This window comes from Thalassophryne amazonica, chromosome 2, assembly GCF_902500255.1.
Source record: "Thalassophryne amazonica chromosome 2, fThaAma1.1, whole genome shotgun sequence".
NCBI lineage: Eukaryota > Metazoa > Chordata > Actinopteri > Batrachoidiformes > Batrachoididae > Thalassophryne > Thalassophryne amazonica.
The window spans coordinates 294,497-318,161 of NC_047104.1; the positions used below are offsets into that span (position 1 = coordinate 294,497).

General features: G+C 44.7%; 1 protein-coding gene across 4 annotated transcripts in view; it reads left to right on the plus strand.

The window, feature by feature from the left end:
- Window positions 1–23,665, plus strand: part of LOC117521509 (cyclic nucleotide-gated cation channel beta-1-like) — a 167,311-nt gene that overhangs the window by 81,021 nt on the left and 62,625 nt on the right. For 3 of the 4 annotated variants that reach the window (XM_034182848.1, XM_034182840.1, XM_034182826.1), the window contains exons 8-11: window positions 15,188–15,287; window positions 16,603–16,627; window positions 16,720–16,798; window positions 21,158–21,264. In XM_034182848.1, coding sequence (XP_034038739.1) covers window positions 15,188–15,287; window positions 16,603–16,627; window positions 16,720–16,798; window positions 21,158–21,264 — 311 coding nt within the window. The remainder of the gene's footprint in view (window positions 1–15,187; window positions 15,288–16,602; window positions 16,628–16,719; window positions 16,799–21,157; window positions 21,265–23,665) is intronic. The other variant, XM_034182833.1, reaches the window with a different exon arrangement.

A 23,665-nucleotide genomic window follows, 5' to 3' on the forward strand; every position in this document is an offset into this window, starting at 1 on the left:
ACCAGCGCGCTTTCCAAGAAACACACTTTTGAGAAACTGTACAAACTTTATTTCTCAGTGATAATATCTCACCCATATTGGCCTCTCTTCATTGGCTTCCTGTTAATTCTAGAATAGAATTTAAAATTCTTCTTCTTACTTATAAGGTTTTGAATAATCAGGTCCCATCTTATCTTAGGGACCTCATAGTACCATATCACCCCAATAGAGCGCTTCGCTCTCAGACTGCAGGCTTACTTGTAGTTCCTAGGGTTTGTAAGAGTAGAATGGGAGGCAGAGCCTTCAGCTTTCAGGCTCCTCTCCTGTGGAACCAGCTCCCAATTCAGATCAGGGAGACAGACACCCTCTCTACTTTTAAGATTAGGCTTAAAACATTCCTTTTTGCTAAAGCTTATAGTTAGGGCTGGATCAGGTGACCCTGAACCATCCCTTAGTTATGCTGCTATAGACGTAGACTGCTGGGGGGTTCCCATGATGCACTGTTTCTTTCTCTTTTTGCTCTGTATGCACCACTCTGCATTTAATCATTAGTGATCGATCTCTGCTCCCCTCCACAGCATGTCTTTTTCCCGGTTCTCTCCCTCAGCCACAACCAGTCCCAGCAGAAGACTGCCCCTCCCTGAGCCTGGTTCTGCTGGAGGTTTCTTCCTGTTAAAAGGGAGTTTTTCCTTCCCACTGTAGCCAAGTGCTTGCTCACAGGGGGTCGTTTTGACCGTTGGGGTTTTACACAATTATTGTATGGCCTTGCCTTACAATATAAAGCGCCTTGGGGCAACTGTTTGTTGTGATTTGGCGCTATATAAAAAAAATTGATTGATTGATTGATAATAATTAAAACCACTTTCAACTTACTATACTGTATGTATATTTTGATATTTATATCAGTTTTACCTAATTTTTTAGGTGTCATATCCACTTTAAACATTTCCTATCTATCAATACACCTTCCACAGATAACTATTCATTACTGTGGGAGACTTCTAAAGCCTACTCCAGAGGTCTAATTACTTCTTACACAAAGAGTAAAAGACGAAGACAAGCTGAACAGAGGGAGATATTAGAGACCAAATTAAAAAGAATGGAACAAGATTACCTTGTCAAATCTTCACCTGGTAAACTTAAACACATTTCTGCGATTCGGTCAACACTGGACTGTTTGTTAACAAAGGAGGCAGAGCGTAATGTTAGATTTGCCAAACAAAAGTTATATGAACATGGCGATAAGCCTGGAAAGTATTTGGCATATCTAACTAGAAAGAAATCAGATTCACAAAACATTGCTTCAGTTAAAGACACAAACGGTACCCAATTCTTTGACACAGTAACAATTAATGAGATATTCAGAAGCTTAATGAGAATCTACACTCAACAAAAATATAAATGCAACACTTTTGGTTTTGCTCCCATTTTGTATGAGATGAACTCGAAGATCTAAAACTTTTTCCACATACACAATATCACCATTTCCCTCAAATATTGTTCACAAACCAGTCTAAATCTGTGATCGTGAGCACTTCTCCTTTGCTGAGATAATCCATCCCACCTCACAGGTGTGCCATATCAAGATGCTGATTAGACACCATGATTAGTGCACAGGTGTGCCTTAGACTGCCCACAATAAAAGGCCACTCTGAAAGGTGCAGTTTTATCACACAGCACAATGCCACAGATGTCGCAAGATTTGAGGGAGCATGCAATTGGCATGCTGACAGCAGGAATGTCAACCAGAGCGGTTGCTCGTGTATTGAATGTTCATTTCTCTACCATAAGCCGTCTCCAAAGGCGTTTCAGAGAATTTGGCAGTACATCCAACCAGCCTCACAACCGCAGACCACATGTAACCACACCAGCCCAGGACCTCCACATCCAGCATGTTCACCTCCAAGATCGTCTGAGACCAGCCACTTGGACAGTTGCTGAAACAATCGGTTTGCATAACCAAAGAATTTCTGCACAAACTGTCAGAATCCGTCTCAGGGAAGCTCATCTGCATGCTCGTCGTCCTCATCGGGGTCTCAACCTGACTCTAGTTCGTCGTCGTAACCGACTTGAGTGGGCAAATGCTCACATTCGCTGGTGTTTGGCACGTTGGAGAGGTGTTCTCTTCACAGATGAATCCCGGTTCACACTGTCCAGGGCAGATGGCAGACAGTGTGTGTGGCGTCATGTGGGTGAGCGGTTTTCTGATGTCAATGTTGTGGATCGAGTGGCCTATGGTGGTGGTGGGGCTATGGTATGGGCAGGCATCTGTTATGGACGAAGAACACAGGTGCATTTTATTGATGGCATTGTGAATGTACAGAGATACCGTGATGAGATCCTGAGGCCCATTGTTGTGCCATACATCCAAGAACATCACCTCATGTTGCAGCAGGATAATGCACGGCCCCATGTTGCAAGGATCTTTACACAATTCTTGGAAGCTGAAAATGTCCCAGTTCTTGCATGGCCGGCATACTCACCGGACATGTCACCCATTGAGCATGTTTGGGATGCTCTGGACCGGCGTATACAACAGCGTGTACCAGTTCCTGCCAATATCCAGCAACTTTGCACAGCCATTGAAGAGGAGTGGACCAACATTCCACAGGCCACAATTGACAACCTGATCAACTCTATGCGAAGGAGATGTGTTGCACTGCATGAGGCAAATGGTGGTCACACCAGATACTGACTGGTATCCCCCCCAATAAAACAAAACTGCACCTTTCAGAGTGGCCTTTTATTGTGGACAGTCTAAGGCACACCTGTGCACTAATCATGGTGTCTAATCAGCATCTTGATATGGCACACCTGTGAGGTGGGATGGATTATCTCAGCAAAGGAGAAGTGCTCACTATCACAGATTTAGACTGGTTTGTGAACAATATTTGAGGGAAATGGTGATATTGTGTATGTGGAAAAAGTTTTAGATCTTTGAGTTCATCTCATACAAAATGGGAGCAAAACCAAAAGTGTTGCGTTTATATTTTTGTTGAGTGTATATTGGAATATGTGTCTTTGGCTTATTTAACCAGCAAGTTGCACAAGAGAGATGATGTGTTTCACAAAATTTGGGACCCATTTATGACTTATATTGGCCTAAATATTTCTTCCATACCGTATAGAGGCCTAAATTGAACTAGAGGTTGCACCCAAGCCCCATATGGACTTGCTGAGCTTTGTACATGTCAATTGAGCCGGAATGTTCAGTTTTGTTTTGTTTTTTGTTTTTTTTCTGTTTTCTTTTCCTGTTTGTTTATTCAGCTGTTTTTGTTTTTTCTAATATGGAAAAATTCAATAAAAATAACTCTGGAAAGAAAAATGAAGCCTTCTAATTCTAAAACCCAAAATCCTCCTAAGGTAACTGTGCTGGATCTTTTCTGCTGTGTGACCTGCTTCTAGTGCCTTTTGCTTCATGCATTCGGGAATAACATTGTTTTGTTTGCATCTCAGGTTAAATCTTAAGTGATTTCTAAAGTTAGCTATCATTTTAGCAGTCTTTTCCAGCTTACGTACCAGTGCCAGGGCCTCATGCCCACAGTTGGTCGCAATGTTTCTGTGTAGGCTCTCAGTTGTCCAGGTGGTTTCCATACTAGAGAAGCTTGAATCTTCGACTGGACTGGGTTGCTTGATGCGAAGATGTTTCGCTTCAAATCACAGAAGCTTCCTCAGCTAAAAGCTGAGGAAGCTTCTGGACACCACCTGGAAACCACCTGGACAAGTGAGAGCCTACACAGAAACATTGCGACCAACTGTGGGCATGGGGCCCTGGCACTGGTACGTAAGCTGGAAAAGACTGCTAAAAAGATAGCTAACTTTAGAAACCACTTAAGATTTAACCTGAGATGCAAACAAAACAATGTTATTCCCAAATGCATGAAGCAAAAGGCACTAGAAGCAGGTCACACAGCAGAAAAGATCCAGCACAGTTACCTTAGGAGGATTTTGGGTCTTAGAATTAGAAGGCTTCATTTTAAAATATTAGATCTCCAAAATAATCTTGATAGTCTGCACAAAAGGTTAGAAACCTTAGTGGGGGAAGAGGCCCATAATAAGATCACAAAGTTCATAGTTAAAATTCAAATGGCTGAGCATTTAAAAAGTAAGGAGCAGCAAATCAGGAAGTTTCACAACCTTTTAGTGCAGAAAAGGCGTACTTTCAGTGGGAGTAGTTTTAAAGATACACCCAGACAAATTAGTGACAACAGGGAAAATTGGGTAAAGAATCTCTCTGACAGGGTTCTTACACAGACAGAAAAGGATGTGCTCGCGAAAGGACTAAATTTCTCAGTGACCCCTAAACATATACTGACAGTAGATTACATCACTGCAGTAGAGTCAGCCATTAAACAGAAGCTGGGGACCTCCAACTAAGAGCCACAGCAGTGCTGAACAGTGCTAAGCCTCCTCCGTCCAACATCACAGCTGAAGAACGGAAAGCTTTGTCAGCACTGCAGAAGGACCAAAGCATCATAATCCTGCCAGCGGATAAAGGCAGATGCACAGTGGTCCTGAACACATTGGACTATGAGGCCAAGATCAACAACTTGCTCAGTGACTCCAAAACATACGAATGTCTGAAGAGAGACCCCATGAGTGGCTATAAGAAGAAAATCATTAGCTACCTCCAAAAGCTGGAGAAAGAGGGACTCATCGCCAGGCAGGCATACTACAGACTGTACCCTGGGGACGCCACTCCATGCATCTATGGACTGCCCAAAATCCACAAACAGGATGTGCCACTCAGGCCTATTGTATGTAGCACAGATTCCATCACGTACAATTTGGCCAAGCACCTCAAGTGGATTTTGGCTCCTCTAGTGGGTAACTCAGACCACCATGTGGAGAACACACAAGATTTTGTGAACAAGATCAAGGACCTGCAGCTGGAGGCAGATGAAACTATGGTGTCATTTGATGTCACATCGTTGTTCACCTGTATCCCCACCGCTGAGGCCATCTCAGCTGTGAGGCAGAGACTGCTGGAGGATGTGTCTCTACTTGAAAGGACCAAACTCATACCAGACCACATCTGCCAACTCTTGGAGATCTGTCTTAACACCACGTATTTCTGTTTAGGGGGAATTACTACAGGCAGATCCATGGTTGTGTGATGGGGTCTCCGGTATCCCCCATTGTGGCCAATCTGTACATGGAACAAGTGGAGAAGACAGCCTTGACGTCTTTCACAGGCATCCCTCCCAGTCACTGGTTCAGATATGTCAATGACACATGGGTTAAAATCAAGCAACAGGAGGTTGAGGACTTTACAGAACACATCAACTCGGTGGACTCCAATATCAAGTTCACATGTGAGGATGCCACAAACAAACATTTAGCCTTCTTGGACTGTGATGTTACGATTGGAGAGAACAGGCAGCTCCAGACAGGGGTTTACAGAAAACCCACTCACACTGACCAATATCTGCTCTTTGGCTCAAACCACCCTCTGGAACACAAGCTCAGGGTGATCAGGACTCTTCAACACAGAGCCCTACAGGTGCCCACAAATGCAGAGGGAAGGGCTAAAGAACAACAACTGGTCCGAAAAGCTTTCACAGTATGTGGGTACCCACGATGGTCCCTGGACAAAGTGCAGAGGTCCCAGAGAACAAAGAGACCAGATAGACAGGAGACAAGAAGAGGAGTGACTCTCCCTTATTTAGCAGAAGTAGGGGAAAAACTACAGAGGATCTTCAGACAGCACAAAATCCCAGTTTACTTTAAACCGGTTAACACCTTGAGACAGAAATTAGTTCACCCTAAGGACATGATCCCTAGTTACAAACAGAGCAATGTAGTGTACTCTATCAGATGTCAGGAAAACTGTAACGAACACTACATAGGTGAGATTAAGCAACCTTTACACAAAAGGCTATACCAGCACCGCAGAGAGGGCACCAGTGGACCTCAGTCTGCAGTTCATCGCCACCTTAATCAATCAATCAATCAATCAATTTTTTTTTATATAGCGCCAAATCACAACAAACAGTTGCCCCAAGGCGCTTTATATTGTAAGGCAAGGCCATACAATAATGATGTAAAACCCCAACGGTCAAAACGACCCCCTGTGAGCAAGCACTTGGCTACAGTGGGAAGGAAAAACTCCCTTTTAACAGGAAGAAACCTCCAGCAGAACCAGGCTCAGGGAGGGGCAGTCTTCTGCTGGGACTGGTTGGGGCTGAGGGAGAGAACCAGGAAAAAGACATGCTGTGGAGGGGAGCAGAGATCGATCACTAATGATTAAATGCAGAGTGGTGCATACAGAGCAAAAAGAGAAAGAAACAGTGCATCATGGGAACCCCCCAGCAGTCTACGTCTATAGCAGCATAACTAAGGGATGGTTCAGGGTCACCTGATCCAGCCCTAACTATAAGCTTTAGCAAAAAGGAAAGTTTTAAGCCTAATCTTAAAAGTAGAGAGGGTGTCTGTCTCCCTGATCTGAATTGGGAGCAGGTTCCACAGGAGAGGAGCCTGAAAGCTGAAGGCTCTGCCTCCCATTCTACTCTTACAAACCCTAGGAACTACAAGTAAGCCTGCAGTCTGAGAGCGAAGCGCTCTATTGGGGTGATATGGTACTACGAGGTCCCTAAGATAAGATGGGACCTGATTATTCAAAACCTTATAAGTAAGAAGAAGAATTTTAAATTCTATTCTAGAATTAACAGGAAGCCAATGAAGAGAGGCCAATATGGGTGAGATATGCTCTCTCCTTCTAGTCCCCGTCAGCACTCTAGCTGCAGCATTTTGAATTAACTGAAGGCTTTTTAGGGAACTTTTAGGACAACCTGATAATAATGAATTACAATAGTCCAGCCTAGAGGAAATAAATGCATGAATTAGTTTTTCAGCATCACTCTGAGACAAGACCTTTCTGATTTTAGAGATATTGCGTAAATGCAAAAAAGCAGTCCTACATATTTGTTTAATATGCGCTTTGAATGACATATCCTGATCAAAAATGACTCCAAGATTTCTCACAGTATTACTAGAGGTCAGGGTAATGCCATCCAGAGTAAGGATCTGGTTAGACACCATGTTTCTAAGATTTGTGGGGCCAAGTACAATAACTTCAGTTTTATCTGAGTTTAAAAGCAGGAAATTAGAGGTCATCCATGTCTTTATGTCTGTAAGACAATCCTGCAGTTTAGCTAATTGGTGTGTGTCGTCTGGCTTCATGGATAGATAAAGCTGGGTATCATCTGCGTAACAATGAAAATTTAAGCAATACCGTCTAATAATACTGCCTAAGGGAAGCATATATAAAGTGAATAAAATTGGTCCTAGCACAGAACCTTGTGGAACTCCATAATTAACTTTAGTCTGTGAAGAAGATTCCCCATTTACATGAACAAATTGTAATCTATTAGACAAATATGATTCAAACCACCGCAGCGCAGTGCCTTTAATACCTATGGCATGCTCTAATCTCTGTAATAAAATTTTATGGTCAACAGTATCAAAAGCAGCACTGAGGTCTAACAGAACAAGCACAGAGATGAGTCCACTGTCCGAGGCCATAAGAAGATCATTTGTAACCTTCACTAATGCTGTTTCTGTACTATGATGAATTCTAAAACCTGACTGAAACTCTTCAAATAGACCATTCCTCTGCAGATGATCAGTTAGCTGTTTAACAACTACCCTTTCAAGAATTTTTGAGAGAAAAGGAAGGTTGGAGATTGGCCTATAATTAGCTAAGATAGCTGGGTCAAGTGATGGCTTTTTAAGTAATGGTTTAATTACTGCCACCTTAAAAGCCTGTGGTACATAGCCAACTAACAAAGATAGATTGATCATATTTAAGATCGAAGCATTAAATAATGGTAGGGCTTCCTTGAGCAGCCTGGTAGGAATGGGGTCTAATAAACATGTTGATGGTTTGGATGAAGTAACTAATGAAAATAACTCAGACAGAACAATCGGAGAGAAAGAGTCTAACCAAATACCGGCATCACTGAAAGCAGCCAAAGATAACGATACGTCTTTGGGATGGTTATGAGTAATTTTTTCTCTAATAGTTAAAATTTTGTTAGCAAAGAAAGTCATGAACTCATTACTAGTTAAAGTTAATGGAATACTCAGCTCAATAGAGCTCTGACTCTTTGTCAGCCTGGCTACAGTGCTGAAAAGAAACCTGGGGTTGTTCTTATTTTCTTCAATTAGTGATGAGTAGAAAGATGTCCTAGCTTTACGGAGGGCTTTTTTATAGAGCAACAGACTCTTTTTCCAGGCTAAGTGAAGATCTTCTAAATTAGTGAGACGCCATTTCCTCTCCAACTTACGGGTTATCTGCTTTAAGCTACGAGTTTGAGAGTTATACCATGGAGTCAGACACTTCTGATTTAAAGCTCTCTTTTTCAGAGGAGCTACAGCATCCAAAGCTGTCTTCAATGAGGATGTAAAACTATTGACGAGATACTCTATCTCCCTTACAGAGTTTAGGTAGCTATTCTGCACTGTGTTGTTATATGGCATTAGAGAACATAAAGAAGGAATCATATCCTTAAACCTAGTTACAGCGCTTTCTGAAAGACTTCTAGTGTAATGAAACTTATTCCCTACTGCTGGGTAGTCCATCAGAGTAAATGTAAATGTTATTAAAAAATGATCAGACAGAAGGGAGTTTTCAGGGAATACTGTTAAGTCTTCTATTTCCATACCATAAGTCAGAACAAGATCTAAGATATGATTAAAGTGGTGGGTGGACTCATTTACTTTTTGAGCAAAGCCAATAGAGTCTAATAATAGATTAAATGCAGTGTTGAGGCTGTCATTCTCAGCATCTGTGTGGATGTTAAAATCGCCCACTATAATTATCTTATCTGAGCTAAGCACTAAGTCAGACAAAAGGTCTGAAAATTCACAGAGAAACTCACAGTAACGACCAGGTGGACGATAGATAATAACAAATAAAACTGGTTTTTGGGACTTCCAATTTGGATGGACAAGACTAAGAGACAAGCTTTCAAATGAATTAAAGCTCTGTCTGGGTTTTTGATTAATTAATAAGCTGGAATGGAAGATTGCTGCTAATCCACCGCCCCGGCCCGTGCTACGAGCATTCTGACAGTTAGTGTGACTCGGGGGTGTTGACTCATTTAAACTAACATATTCATCCTGCTGTAACCAGGTTTCTGTAAGGCAGAATAAATCAATATGTTGATCAATTATTATATCATTTACCAACAGGGACTTGGAAGAGAGAGACCTAATGTTTAATAGACCACATTTAACTGTTTTAGTCTGTGGTGCAGTTGAAGGTGCTATATTATTTTTTCTTTTTGAATTTTTATGCTTAAATAGATTTTTGCTGGTTATTGGTAGTCTGGGAGCAGGCACCGTCTCTACGGGGATGGGGTAATGAGGGGATGGCAGGGGGAGTGAAGCTGCAGAGAGGTGTGTAAGACTACAACTCTGCTTCCTGGTCCCAACCCTGGATAGTCACGGTTTGGAGGATTTAAGAAAATTAGCCAGATTTCTAGAAATGAGAGCTGCTCCATCCAAAGTGGGATGGATGCCGTCTCTCCTAACAAGACCAGGTTTTCCCCAGAAGCTTTGCCAATTATCTATGAAGCCCACCTCATTTTTTGGACACCACTCAGACAGCCAGCAATTCAAGGAGAACATGCGGCTAAACATGTCACTCCCGGTCTGATTGGGGAGGGGCCCAGAGAAAACTACAGAGTCCGACATTGTTTTTGCAAAGTTACACACCGATTTAATGTTAATTTTAGTGACCTCCGATTGGCGTAACCGGGTGTCATTACTGCCGACGTGAATTACAATCTTACCAAATTTACGCTTAGCCTTAACCAGCAGTTTCAAATTTCCTTCAATGTCGCCTGCTCTGGCCCCCGGAAGACAATTGATTATGGTTGCTGGTGTCGCTAACTTCACATTTCTCAAAACAGAGTCGCCAATAACCAGAGTTTGATCCTCGGCGGGTGTGTCGTCGAGTGGGGAAAAACGGTTAGAAATGTGAACGGGTTGGCGGTGTACACGGGGCTTCTGTTTAGGGCTACGCTTCCTCCTCACAGTCACCCAGTCAGCCTGCTTTCCCGGCTGCTCGGGATCTGCCAGGGGGGAACTAACGGCGGCTAAGCTACCTTGGTCCGCACCGACTACAGGGGCCTGGCTAGCTGTAGAATTTTCCACGGTGTGGAGCCGAGTCTCCAATTCGCCCAGCCTGGCCTCCAAAGCTACGAATAAGCTACACTTATTACAAGTACCATTACTGCTAAAGGAGGCCGAGGAATAACTAAACATTTCACACCCAGAGCAGAAAAGTGCGGGAGAGACAGGAGAAGCCACCATGCTAAATCGGCTAAGAGCTAGTAGCTACGCTAAGCTAGCGGATTCCTAAAAACACGCAAAGTGAATAATGTGTAAATAATTTAGAGGTGATTCAGCAGAGGGAGTGCTTTAGTTAAGGCACGTGAAGATTACACTGTGAAACAAATCGTTATCTAGTTATCTAGATCAATCTAACTGCGCAGATTAAACAGCTAACAGATACAGCAAAACACCGCTGTGCTCCGGAACAGGAAGTGATACAATACCGCAGTGAGAGCCAACCACCAGTAGAGCCAACCACCTTAAAGACACTAACCACACGTTTGAGGACAAGCAAGTTAAAATCTTAGCCAGAGAGAAGAAATGGTTTGAGAGAGGGGTCAAGGAGGCATTCTATGTGAAACAGTTGAAACCTAGCCTTAACCGGGGAGGGGGTCTGAGACATGCTTTGTCCCCTGTTTACAATGGGGTACTCAGGTCAAAGCATTTTCAGTCTTTTGTTCATGGTAATGAGTCATTCACGTCATCAGGAGAGTCGTCAAGGGAGCCATCAGGAGAGGCGTCCATTCCATCATTAGGAGGGACAACTGCCCTGTCATTAGGAGGGTGCTAACTACAGCACAATAGGTACTAATTAGAGCTATTGTTTAGTCACTAGCCTATAGTAGTCTGCTTCTCCTTAGGAGGGGTCTGGTTAGGTTTAAAACTCCAGCTTTTGTGGCTTCTGTTTGTTCTTCTTTACAAGAGTCAAGACTGAAGTCAGATTACCAGAGCAAGAATTTTAGCTAAGGAAGCTTCTGCGATTTGAAGCGAAACGTCCTTGCATCAAGCAACCCAGTCCAGTCAAAGATTCAAGCTTCTCTACAATGGAAACCACCTGGACAACTGTGAGCCTACACAGAAACATAAGTTGGAACTGCTTATTAGTCTTGTGGAGATTGATGTTACAGACATGGTTGATGATGAGCCAGCTGTTATGCCTATTGGTGTTAGTAAAGAGGTGCCGGCCAGAGAGGATGGTTTTCAGACTGTGGTCGGGCGGAGGAAGTCACAGGGGCTCGGCAGAAGTCACGTGGGGCACGGCGCCCAGTTGTGGCACCCAAATTATATTCGCCTTAGCGAACTATGAACTGATTTTCTCCTCTGGATATGCCTGATGTTAGTTTTTTCAGCCCGCGGACCTCCGCTCCTGTCCCCAGGCCGAAATGTCGGGTGTTAGTAATAGGGGATTCCATCACCTGCGAAGTTGAGTTGCAGATGCCAGCTGATGTTGAATGTATTCCTGGAGCGAGAGCTCCTGATATAGCCTCCCACCTCAGGGTACTGAGGTGGTGATAGTGTTTTTTTCGGGAGGGAGATTTATCAGGTTGAGAGTGTGGCCTGCTCTTGTAGACGTGTTTGTAGAAATTATAGGGGGATATGTTTTTCAAATTTAATACCTATTACTACATTGGAATTGAGGATGGTCCGCTGGCTGTTCCTGCTGTATTCAATATTTCATGTTTGATGCCTGCGATCCGTGTGGAGTGTATCAGGCCTAAGCCTATTTTTTGGTACCTCAGAAATGTTACTTTGGAACCACCTGTAAATCCAAATAGTCCAATTGTCAACTCTGCCGAGTTTGGGTCTTATAAATATCAAATCACTGTCTTCAAAATCTATGTTGATCAATGATTTAATTGTGGATCACCATCTAGATATGATAGGTTTGTATGAAACCTGGCTTAAACCTACAGTTGTCCTTCCCCTAAATGAAGCCTGCCCACCGGCATACTCATTTAGTCATGTTTCCCATGGTATGAAACAAGACAGGGGTATTGCTTTAATTTACAAGTCTAGGTTTAATTTATTAACTGTTGGGGGTCACAAGTATAAATCATCTGAGCATCTGATTCTCTGCTCAGCCCATGATGCTACATATTGTCTGGGGCAGAAGTATGGACATCAGTTGTGTTATTTTGTCATTGTTTATAGGCCCCCTGGTCCATATTCTGAAGTCTTGTACAAATTTGGTGCATTCATTTCTAACTTTTCAACTAGTGGTGATAATATTTTGATCACTGGTGATTTTAACATTCATATGAATAGGCCCTCTGATCCCCTCTATAAATCATTTATGGAAATTGTGGATGCATTGGGATTTCAGCAATGCATTCAGGGCTCAACGCACATTAGTGGAAATACCCTGGATTTGGTTCTTTAACGTGGTGTTGCGGACACGAATATTGGTATCCTGCCCCTTGCATTGGTGGTCTCTGACCACTCACTTATTAAGTTTACATTTATACTCCCACGTTTAGTAGAGCAGCAACCTTGCCTATTACTGCGGCGACGCATTAAACCTTCAACTAGGACTTAACTTGAAGCTAGATTGCCTGATCTTTTGGCTTCAGCTTTGCAGAATTCTCAATCAGTAGACAGTCTGGTGGATACTTTGAACTCAGTACTCAAAACTACACTTGATGAGATTGCGCCTCCTTTATTAAGGCCTTGCCTTCCCAAAGTGCAGTCACCTTGGTTCAATGGTTACTTATGGGACCTCAGGCAGAAGACTAGAAGTCTGGAATGGAAGTGGCGTAGCTCCAAATTAGAGGTGTTCCACCTTGCATGGCATGATGCAGTCATAGAGTATAAGCATGCACTATGGACTACAAAGCGGGCCTACTATTTGGATTTGATCAATAAAAACAAGCACAACTCAAATTTTTGTTTGACACGGTAGCATTTCTTATTTGTGGATGGTCACCTGTTAGTCATTCTCCGTTTGTAGCTCTGGACTTCTTGGATTAATTTGAGAGGCCTTGGCTCAATCATTGCACCTGCTGTGGAGATGGGTGTTATTAATGAGGTGACACCTAGATTTACAGAATTTGACACTATTTCACTAGATGTGCTGGCGAAGCTTGTGATGCCTATAAAAAGCACAACCTGCGTATTTGATCCTATACCAACAAAATTGTTTAAGGGCCTATGGCCCACTCTTGGGCTGACTGTGTTGGAAATTGTTAATCTTTCATTAACCTCAGTTTCTGTTCCTAGGTGTTTTAAATCTGTAGTGATTAAACCATTGCTTAAGAAATCTGGTCTTGACCCTGGTGTACTGAATAATTACAGGCCGATATCAAATCTGTCATTCTGCTCTAAAATTCTGGAAAAAGTGGTTTTACGGCAGTTTGTGTACCATCTTGCTGAGAATGATCTTTTTGAGTCATTGCAGTCTGCTTTTAGAAAACATTACTCCACAGAGACAGTGCTTATTAGAGTGGTGAATGATTTTCTGTGTGCAATGGATTCGGACATCACAGTGGTTTTAGTGCTTTTAGATCTTAGGGCTGCATGTGACTGTGGATCATCATGGATCATCGTGTTTTACTTGATAGGCTGGAAAATTACTTTGGGATTACTGGAAGTGTCCTTGCTTGGTTAACGTCATACTTGCCCAGTCGTTCTCATTGTGTTGTGTATAATAACACTACCTCTGGCCTTGGTGAAATGAAATTTGGGGTTCCACAGGGGTCTGTGTTATGCCCTTTGCTTTTCTCACTTTATATAGCGCCCTTTGGGCATATTCTGCGGCATTACAGGATTGCCTTTCATTGCTATGCTGATGATACTCAATTGTATATGCCGATAACTGCTGGTAATCTTACCCATATAAAATCAGAAGATTGCCTTGTATCTGTGAGAAGTTGGTTGTCTTGTAACTTCCTACTCTTAAGTTCTGATAAGACTGAAATGATGGTTCTTGGTCCAGCCAGACATCGGCATCAATTTGACCTGTTGGCACTTAATTTGGGTTTGTGTGTTATACATCATACAAAGTGAGAAATCTTGGCGTACTTTTTGATCCTATGTTATCCTTTGGCCCCCACATTAGAGATATTATGAGGACTGCCTTCTTCTTCTGCAAAACATAGCGAGGATTCGTCCCATCCTGTCTATGGCTAATACTGAGACTTTGATACATGCATTTATTTCTTCCAGATGGGATTATTGTAATGCTTTATTTTCTGGTCTGCTGCAGTCTAGCATTCGGGGTCTTTAATTAGTGCAGAATGCTGCTGCCAGACTTTTGACACAAAGAAAGTTTGACCACATTACACCCATTCTGGCGTCCCTTCATTGGCTTCCAGTTTCTGCCAGATCAGATTTTAAAGTCCTGTTCCTGGTCTATAAAATTGTTCATTGACTGGCTCCTTCCTACCTGGCGGACTTGGTTAAGCCCTACGTACTGTACCTGCGCAGCCCTTGCGTTCGCAGGGCGCAGGGCTTTTGTGTGTTCCAAGGGTGATTAAAAAGTCTGTGGAGTATAGAGCCTTCTCCTACCATGGCCCTACTCTTTGGAACAATCTACCTGCAGTTATTAGGCAGTCTGACATGGTGGAGACTTTTAAATCAAGACTGAAGACCTACTTTTTTAGATTGTCTTATCATTAATATATTCTGTCTTTATGTTTGCTTTGTAATTTCTTTGTATTCTAATGTGCTATACCTTTTTATTGTGCCCTTTTGATTTTAAATTTTGATTTTAAATTACTTTGTGTTGTCATAAATTGTGCGTTATGTGAAGTGCCTTGGGGCAACTATGTCGTGAGATGGCGCTATATAAATTAATAAACTGAAGAAGACCTTGGTTAGCTGAGTTTGTGAGACTACAAATGGGCAAACATCATGCTCTTTGCATTCCTCTGTGGGGTGACTTAGGGATAAAAGGATACAACTAAGAGAAACAAGTTCACCTTGTTGACAGTGAGAGAGAGAAATTTGTCAGGTAGGTGATCCCTAGGAGCAAGACAGGTGACCACTCCTTTAGAGCCTATTAACAGATGCCCTGATGGAGAGCCTGTGGTGCCCTCTGCTGGTCATTACCCATCACTGGTCTTAGTATATTTTGTGTTTCCTCCTACAGAAAAGGAATAGTATCTTGGATCACTCAGGGTTTGGAGAAAGTTGTTCCCCAGCCGGACCTAAAGAACAAAGAGCTAGCACCGAGTGAGCAGGTGACTGAGGTCCAGCATCTTTTATTACAGTGCAACATGCAGGAACAAAATAAACACACAAACAATTCTGGTTACTCAAAGAATTTTGGGCAATGATTAGTTTTGAAATTTAAAGTTGTGGATCTCTAGATTTCATCATTTGAACAAATGTAAAAGTATTTGAACATAGAAACTACAAGAGAAGTTCAATCGAGTATCTCCATTCATGAGATGTTTTTGCTGCAGATCATTGAGAAAACATTCAAAGAGGACATAAGGGTAATTAAGTCCAAGGACACTTAAAAAGTGCATGTTGTACCTTCATCATGGTTGAACAATCACAGATGTCTGGTAAATTGTTTTAGTCTTCAATAAATTTCACCACTGATCCAAGCTGGATCATGAATTTAAGTAATTAATTCCAACTCGGTATTTGCGACGTCCAGTCTAGATCCATTCCAGTGGGTCTGCTCAGGAAAAGGGCATTGAGTGCCTTTCTGTGATATTTTGATTCTCCATCACGGGAGGGGGATTGTCACGGGTTTGAGACCCAGTGCCATACTGAGAGCGACATCAAGTTCCACAAGTGAAGTCAGATACATTTATTGCACAAACCTACCATCAAACACTACATACAGGTAAAAATGAATGAAAAAGCAATTCTGTTTACCACTCACTGTGTGTGCCGCCACAAAGCTGTGAGGCCAGATTGGCAATCTCGGTCTTGGCGAATCTTTCTGACTTTAACTATTGACTTGAATGGCCATTCAATTGAACTTTTGATCATACTCCTTCCTGTTTATGAAAAATGGTCTGTTACCATGGGGAGGAATGAAACACTGTCATTGTAACTGGCAGAAAGATCACATCTGAGGTCCTGCCTTGGATCACAGAAGGTTTTTCTGTTTTCACACAGGTGGCCTCTATTACACCCCTCTCAAACTGTTCATTCTTCTTGTCTCATACATGTATGTTGGAGTCCCCAAAGGAATGTCATTTACCTTTGAGAGTCCTGGAAAACATCTCATTGCTTTAAGTTTCATTTTGAGATACCTTTACCTGGATGACTGACTATATTTGTCAGCAAAATTATTATAATAATTTGCCTGAAGCTATACTGTCATTGTATCTGTGTCCAGATCTGCATTAAATATCACTTTGTAATCTTCATTTATGGGTTATGTTTGACTGAGAGGTTTCATCAAGATCATTGTCATCATTTCATCAGATTTTGTTGACATCATCTGAAAACATTTGAGAAATCCTGAAAAAAATAGTGACACTGATGATCACATTTCCATCAAAGCTTTTCTTCGTCTTAATAACCTTTCTCAAATTGTTCCAGGTGTGTCAGACAACAGCTCCGAAAGGTGAGACAAAATGTGATTTCTAGATCTGAATGTAAATAAGTCTCACATATTACATTTAGACCAGGTGTTACCTGCTGGTTCCTGTGTTCCAGCTCCAGATCCTCATATCACTGTTGTGGACATGCAACCACCCCCCGAGGACAAGATGGACAATAAGCCTTTCCCACCCAGGTGTGTCTGTGAGTCACAGTTGGACACAGAGCAGAAGTTAGCAGTGTAATGGTGGTTCGGGCATGTTGCCTCGCCTTCCAGCTCCACATATTGATGTGCCTGGGCCCCCACCTACATCACACCCTTGGTGCAAAACCAGGGGTACATCTGCACCCGTGCACTAATCTCACAGTGGCAAATCCTTGGTTTGTGGGTATGGAGAGATATGAAGGCTGTTGGTTAGCTGTGGTCTGCATCCCCCCTTCACTTCCTGTCATGTATACATAACCGGCATAATCCCATAGCTGTGAATATTCAACAACATTAAACAGTACACGAGACAGTGGGGTAATGTGGAGGAAGGGACTGAGGGAATTGCTTTAGGCTATGGATGAGCTACCCTTATCCATGACCAGGTGGTTAGGAGTATCCAGAGTCAGACCTAGTGTCTCTGGGCTTACATCTGTGGGTCTCTAGATATAGCCCCTAGATGCCCACAGGTGCCCCTGGGCAGGGATTCTTTCTGTCAGCATGGGTGTTGATGTGGTGTTGTCTGGCATTCCTGCAGTTACTGGGGAGGGTCTGAGTGGGACAGCGCTTGGTTGGGGCTGGTGGTAGCAGTAGCATGCTCGCTGGGTGGTGAGTACCCTATATAGGGGATGTAGGTCAATCTCTGGATGATAGATTCAAATGCATAGGTGCATACCTGGCACCGGCAACTGGAGATGCTCTCTCTTTGGCTTCACTGCTTCAACATCAGCCTTAGGTGGCACAGTGGTGTCCAAAGGTGTTGCCTGGTCTTGCCCTGATTAGCAGACTGATGCAGGACCTGCCGTTTCTGTGGGGTTTGGGTCCTATGTCTTGTGCTCACAGACCTGGGGCCTCATGTACAAAGAATTGCGTTGACTTTCTACTAAAAGTTGGCATACACCAAAACCTTGAATCAGGCGTAAGCACAAATATATTCAAATGTATCAAAGTGTGCATAGGCATGAATCCACGCACCTTCAGTTTATACATCCCACTGAACATGGAATTTAGCACACATACCAAACTCCTCCCTGGCCATGCCTTTATCTGAATATGCAAATGTATTTAAATAGCTGGGTTGCATTGTGCTGAAGGTACCATAAGTGTGGAGTGTTGTGTGTTTGATAACGCCCGCCATCGTCTCTGTGTTGTTGTGTAAAAATTAAAGAACTTTCAGAGACAATGTGCAAAAACAATGAAAGCTGTGGTTAAATCGCTGTTCACTCAACTTGCTGTCATGTAAAACAGAAATGAAATAAGTACGTTTGTTTCTCGCTAGGAGGGAAGGAGCCTGAGCTTGTGCGGGAGGTTGAGAGATACCGACTAGAGATAGTCGGGCTCCCCTCCACGCACAGCTTGGGCTCTGGTACCCAACTCCTGGAGAGGGGCTGGACACTTCATTTTTCTGGCGTCGCCCACGGGGAGAGGCGGAGAGCTGGGGTCGCATTGCTTATTGCTCCCCAGCTCAGTCGCCAAGTGTTGGAGTTCACTCCGGTGAACGAGAGGGTCGCGTCCCTACGCCTTCGGGTCGGGGACAGGTCTCTCACCGTTGTCTCGGCCTACGGGCCGAGCAGCAGTGTAGAGTACCCGACCTTCCTGGAGTCCCTGGGAGGGGTACTAGATAGCGCTCTGACTGGGGACTCCATTGTTCTCCTGGGGGATTTCAACGCCCACGTGGGCGGCGACAGTGAGACCTGGAGGGGGGTGATCGGGAAGCACGGCCTCCCCGATCTGAACCCGAGTGGTGTTCAGTTGTTGGACTTCTGTGCTAGTCACAGTTTGTCCATCACGAACACCATGTTCGAGCACAAGAGTGTCCATAAGGGCACGTGGCACCAGGACACCCTGAGCCGGAGGTCGATGATCGACTTTGTAGTCGTATCATCTGACCTTCGGCCACGTGTCTCGGACACTCGAGTGAAGAGAGGGGCAGAGCTGTCGACTGATCACCACCTGGTGGTGAGTTGGATCTGCTGGGAGGGTAGGAAGCTGGTAAGACCTGGCAGGCCCAAACGTATCGTGAGGGTCTGCTGGGAATGACTGGCGGAACCCTCTGTCAGCGAGGTCTTCAACTCCCACCTCCGGGAGAGCTTCTCCCAGATCCCGGGGGAGGTTGGAGACATGGAGTCCGAGTGGACCATGTTCTCCACCTCCATTGTCGATGCGGCTGCTCGTAGCTGTGGTCGCAAGGTCTCTGGTGCCTGTCGTGGCGGCAATCCCCGAACCCGGTGGTGGACACCGGAAGTAAGGGATGCCATCAAGCTGAAGAAGGAGTCCTACTTATCTTTGTTGGTAGGTGGGACCCCAGAGGCAGCTGACAGGTACCGGCAGGCCAAGCGTGCCGCAGCCCGTGCGGTCGCAGAGGCAAAAACTCGGGTCTGGGAGGAGTTCGGGGAGGCTATGGAGGAGGACTATCGGTCGGCCTCGAAGAGATTCTGGCAAACCGTCCGACGCCTCAGGAGGCGGAAGCAGCTCTCCACCAGCACTGTTTACGGTGCGGGTGGGGAGCTGTTGACCCTGACTGGGGATGTTGTCGGGCGGTGGAAGGAGTACTTCGAGGATCTCCTCAATCCCATCGTCACATCTTCCGAAGAGAGGCAGAGACTGGGGACTCGGAGGGGGACTCATCCATTACCCAGGCCGAAGTCACCGAGGTGGTTAGAAAGCTCCTCGGTGGCAAGGCTCCTGGGGTGGATGAAATCCGTCCTGAGTACCTTAAGTCTCTGGATGTTGTGGGGCTGTCTTGGCTGACACGCCTCTGCAACATCGCGTGGCGATCGGGGACAGTGCGTCTGGATTGGCAGACCGGGGTGGTGGTCCCTCTGTTTAAGAAGGGAGACTGGAGGGTGTGTTCCAACTATAGGGGGATCACACTCCTCAGCCTCCCCGGTAAGGTCTATTCCAGAGTACTGGAGAGGAGAATTCGACCGATGGTTGAACCTCGGATTCAGGAGGAGCAATGTGGTTTTCGTCCTGGTCGCGGCACACTGGACTAGCTCTACACGCTCCATCGGGTGCTCGAGGGTTCATGGGAGTTTGCACAACCAGTCCACATGTGTTTTGTGGATCTGGAGAAGGCGTTCGACCGTGTCCCTCGGCGCACCCTGTGGGGAGTGCTCCGGGAGTACGGGGTCCGGGGTCCTTTGCTAAGGGCTATCCGGTCCCTGTACGACCACAGCAGGAGCTTGGTTCGCATTGTCGGTAGTAAGTCAAACCTGTTTCCAGTGCACGTTGGCCTCCGCCAGGGCTGCCCTTTGTCACCGGTTCTGTTCATTATTTTTATGGACAGAATTTCTAGGCGCAGCCAGGGTGTAGAGGGGGTCTGGTTTGGGAACCACAGAATCTCGTCTCTGCTGTTTGCGGACGATGTGGTTCTGTTGGTTTCGTCAAATCAGGACCTTCAGCGTGCACTGGGGCGGTTTGCAGCCGAGTGTGAAGCGTCCGGGATGAAAATCAGCACCTCCAAATCCGAGGCCATGGTTCTCAACGGGAAAAAGGTGCTTTGCCCTCTTCAGGTCGGTGGAGTGTCCTTACCTCAAGTAGAGGAGTTTAAGTATCTCGGGGTCTTGTTCACGAATGAGGGACGGATGGAGCGTGAGATCGATAGATGGATCGGTGCAGCATCTGCAGTGATACGGTCGCTGTATCGGACCGTCGTGGTGAAGAGAGAGCTGAGTAGGGGGGCAAAGCTCTCGATTTACCGATCGATCTACGTTCCGATCCTCACCTATGGTCATGAGATTTGGCTCATGACCGAAAGAACGAGATCGCGAGTACAAGCGGCCGAGATGAGTTTCCTCCGCAGGGTGGCTGGGCGCTCCCTTAGAGATAGGGTGAGGAGCTCGGTCACTCGGCAGGAGCTCGGAGTCGAGCCGCTGCTCCTCCATGTCGAAAGGAGTCAGTTGAGATGGCTCGGGCATCTTTTCCGAATGCCCCCTGGACGCTTCGCTGGAGAGGTGTTCCGGGCACGTCCCATTGGGAGGAGGCCCCGGGGAAGACCCAGGACACGCTGAAGGGACTACATCTCTCAGCTGGCTTGGGAACGCCATGGGGTTCCCCCGGAGGAGCTGGGGGAGGTGTGTGTGGATCAGGAGGTTTGGGCGGCTTTGCTTGAGCTGCTGCCCCCACGACCCGACTCCAGATAAAGCGGAAGAAAATGGATGGATGGATGGAAGATATTTGTATATGAAAATAATTTCCACCCTGAAAAAACACTGGCAAGCTACTGTGCAACCCATAAAAATTACTCCATAAGCAAATTTCCAGCATGTGCAATGGAAGAACCACGGAGACAGTGCTTTTGTTGCCAGTACCTAATTGACCCTGTGTGTGTGTGTGTGTGTTGCTCAGAATGATTGATTGGATCAAACAGGGCATCGAGAAGGTGGTGCCTCATCCCGAGATACATGTTCACACGAAAACAGAGGAGAAGACTGAAGCTCTGCCTCCAAGTAAAGGTACATATTTATTAGTCTTAATATTATTAGTCTTCAGATTTTTTTTAAATTTTGCACCACAACCTTATGATGGGGCAAAAATGTAGTTTACAAAATAACATTAATGCTTGGATAATTGCATCTGTAGAGATTCTCCAGCAGCTGTCAGCAATTTAATCTGAGGCAATGTAAATCAGATATGGTGAGCATAAGGTTTACACATGGCACTGATCGGGGGAGGTGATGGTCTAGTGGTTAAGGTGTTGGGCTTGAGACCAGAAGATCCTGCGTTCAAATCCCCGCCTGACTGGAAAATCACCAAGGGCCCCTGGGCAAGGTCTTTAATCCCCTATTGCTCCTGGTGTGTAGTGAGTGCCTTGTATGGCAGCACCCTGACATCGGGGTGAATACTATGAGGCATCATTGTAAAGCGCTTTGAGCGTCTGATGCAGATGGAAAAGTGCTATATAAATGCAGTCCATTTACCATTTGATCAAATGTGCCATGACCACATAAACATTTTCATCCATACATTCATTTTCTGCCACTTATCCTGGGTCACAGTGACAGTAGACAAAGCAACCCATCCCACAGTTCCCTATCCTTGGCCAAGTCCTCTAACTCTTCCTGGGGGATCCTGAGGCTTTCCCGGCCATCTGGAAAATATAATTCCTCCAGTGTGTTCTGGGTCTTCCCTGGGCCCTCCTTCTAGTTGGATATGCCTGGAAAACCTGTCCCAGAGTGTAAGTCCAGATACCCAATGAAGAAATCTCATTTCTGCAGCTGATATCCATTGTTCTTTCAGCCACAGGAGTGTAAATTGAGAGTCTCACTTACTGTCTCAGTTCTCTCTTCACCACAATGGTCAAGAGAACTTCATCATCCCCAAAAGAAGAGATGCATTTTGAGGTCACTGAACTGGACGTCACTCAGTCCCTGACTGTGCCTTGAAATCCTGTCCATGAACATAGCAAACAGGATTAGAGAAAAGGGGCCACCCTGGCAGAGTCCAACACCCATTGGGAACAGGTCTGACGTGATGCTATGAATGCGGATGCAGCTCGTACTTTGGTCATTTTGGAAATTGGATCGCACTTTGCAGTGATTCCAGTACCCCATACTCCCACAGCACCATGTACAGGACACCTCGGACACCACCTGACACCTTTTTGATGTCACCACACAGGTTTTCTGTTGGATTAAGATCCTGAGATTGGACTGGGCACTCCATATTGTTAATCTTGCTGGTGTTTGGGTTTGTTGTCTTGTTGAAACTCCAATTTCAAGGACATTTCCTCTTTGTCATAAGACAACATGACCTCTTCAAGTATTCTTACACTCAACAAAAATATAAACGCAACACTTTTGGTTTTGCTCCCATTTTGTATGAGATGAACTCAAAGATCTAAAACTTTTTCCACATACACAATATCACCATTTCCCTCAAATATTGTTCACAAACCAGTCTAAATCTGTGATAGTGAGCACTTCTCCTTTGCTGAGATAATCCATCCCACCTCACAGGTGTGCCATATCAAGATGCTGATTAGACACCATGATTAGTGCACAGGTCTGCCTTAGACTTGATATGGCACACCTGTGAGGTAGGATGGATTATCTCAGCAAAGGAGAAGTGCTCACTATATATATTTTTGTTAAGTGTATGTATCCAAACTGATCCATGATCACTGGTATGTGATCAATAGACCCGACACCACAGTATGAGAAACATCCCCATATCATGATGCTCCACCAGGCTTCACTGTTTTCAAAGTGGACTGTGGCTTGAATTCAGTTTTTGGGGGTCTTTGTCAAACCTCTTCAGCACGTGTTTTTTCCACAGTGGGACTTTGTGGGGTCTCTTGTCCATAGTTTGTCTTTACATAGATGTCTTCTAATTGTTCCAGGACTCACGTACATTCAGACCTTCTCTGTTCCCCCTGGAGCTGATCATTGTGTGACTCTTTGTCATACTGTCTGTTCTTTGAGCCATTTGAATGGTGGCTTTCAGTTATCTTCCAACTCTTTCTGGTTTTGTTGTCATGTTAAAGCATTTGAGATTGTTTTATCTGAGCAGTCGATCATTTTCTGCACTTCTTTATATGTTTTCTCAACTTTTTAATCAAAGCACACTCTTCTTCTGACCAATGTGTGAATGGCCCATTTTGCTGTCTTCATACTTAAATGTTGTGGAATAAACCACTGAGGAGCTAGGAGTGGACCTCAAGATGCCAAGCAGCCTGGTCACACAAAGGTTAGGTGCAAAAACAGATATACTTTAGTGATCTCCGTGTCAGTGTAATACAACAGGGACCAGGATGAACTGGTGGCACAAAAAGTCCTAACCCCAAATGACTGTACAAAAGCAACCAACCGAGTGACTTCTCACAAAAAGCAAAGGCGGCCAACACAGCTGGGAGCG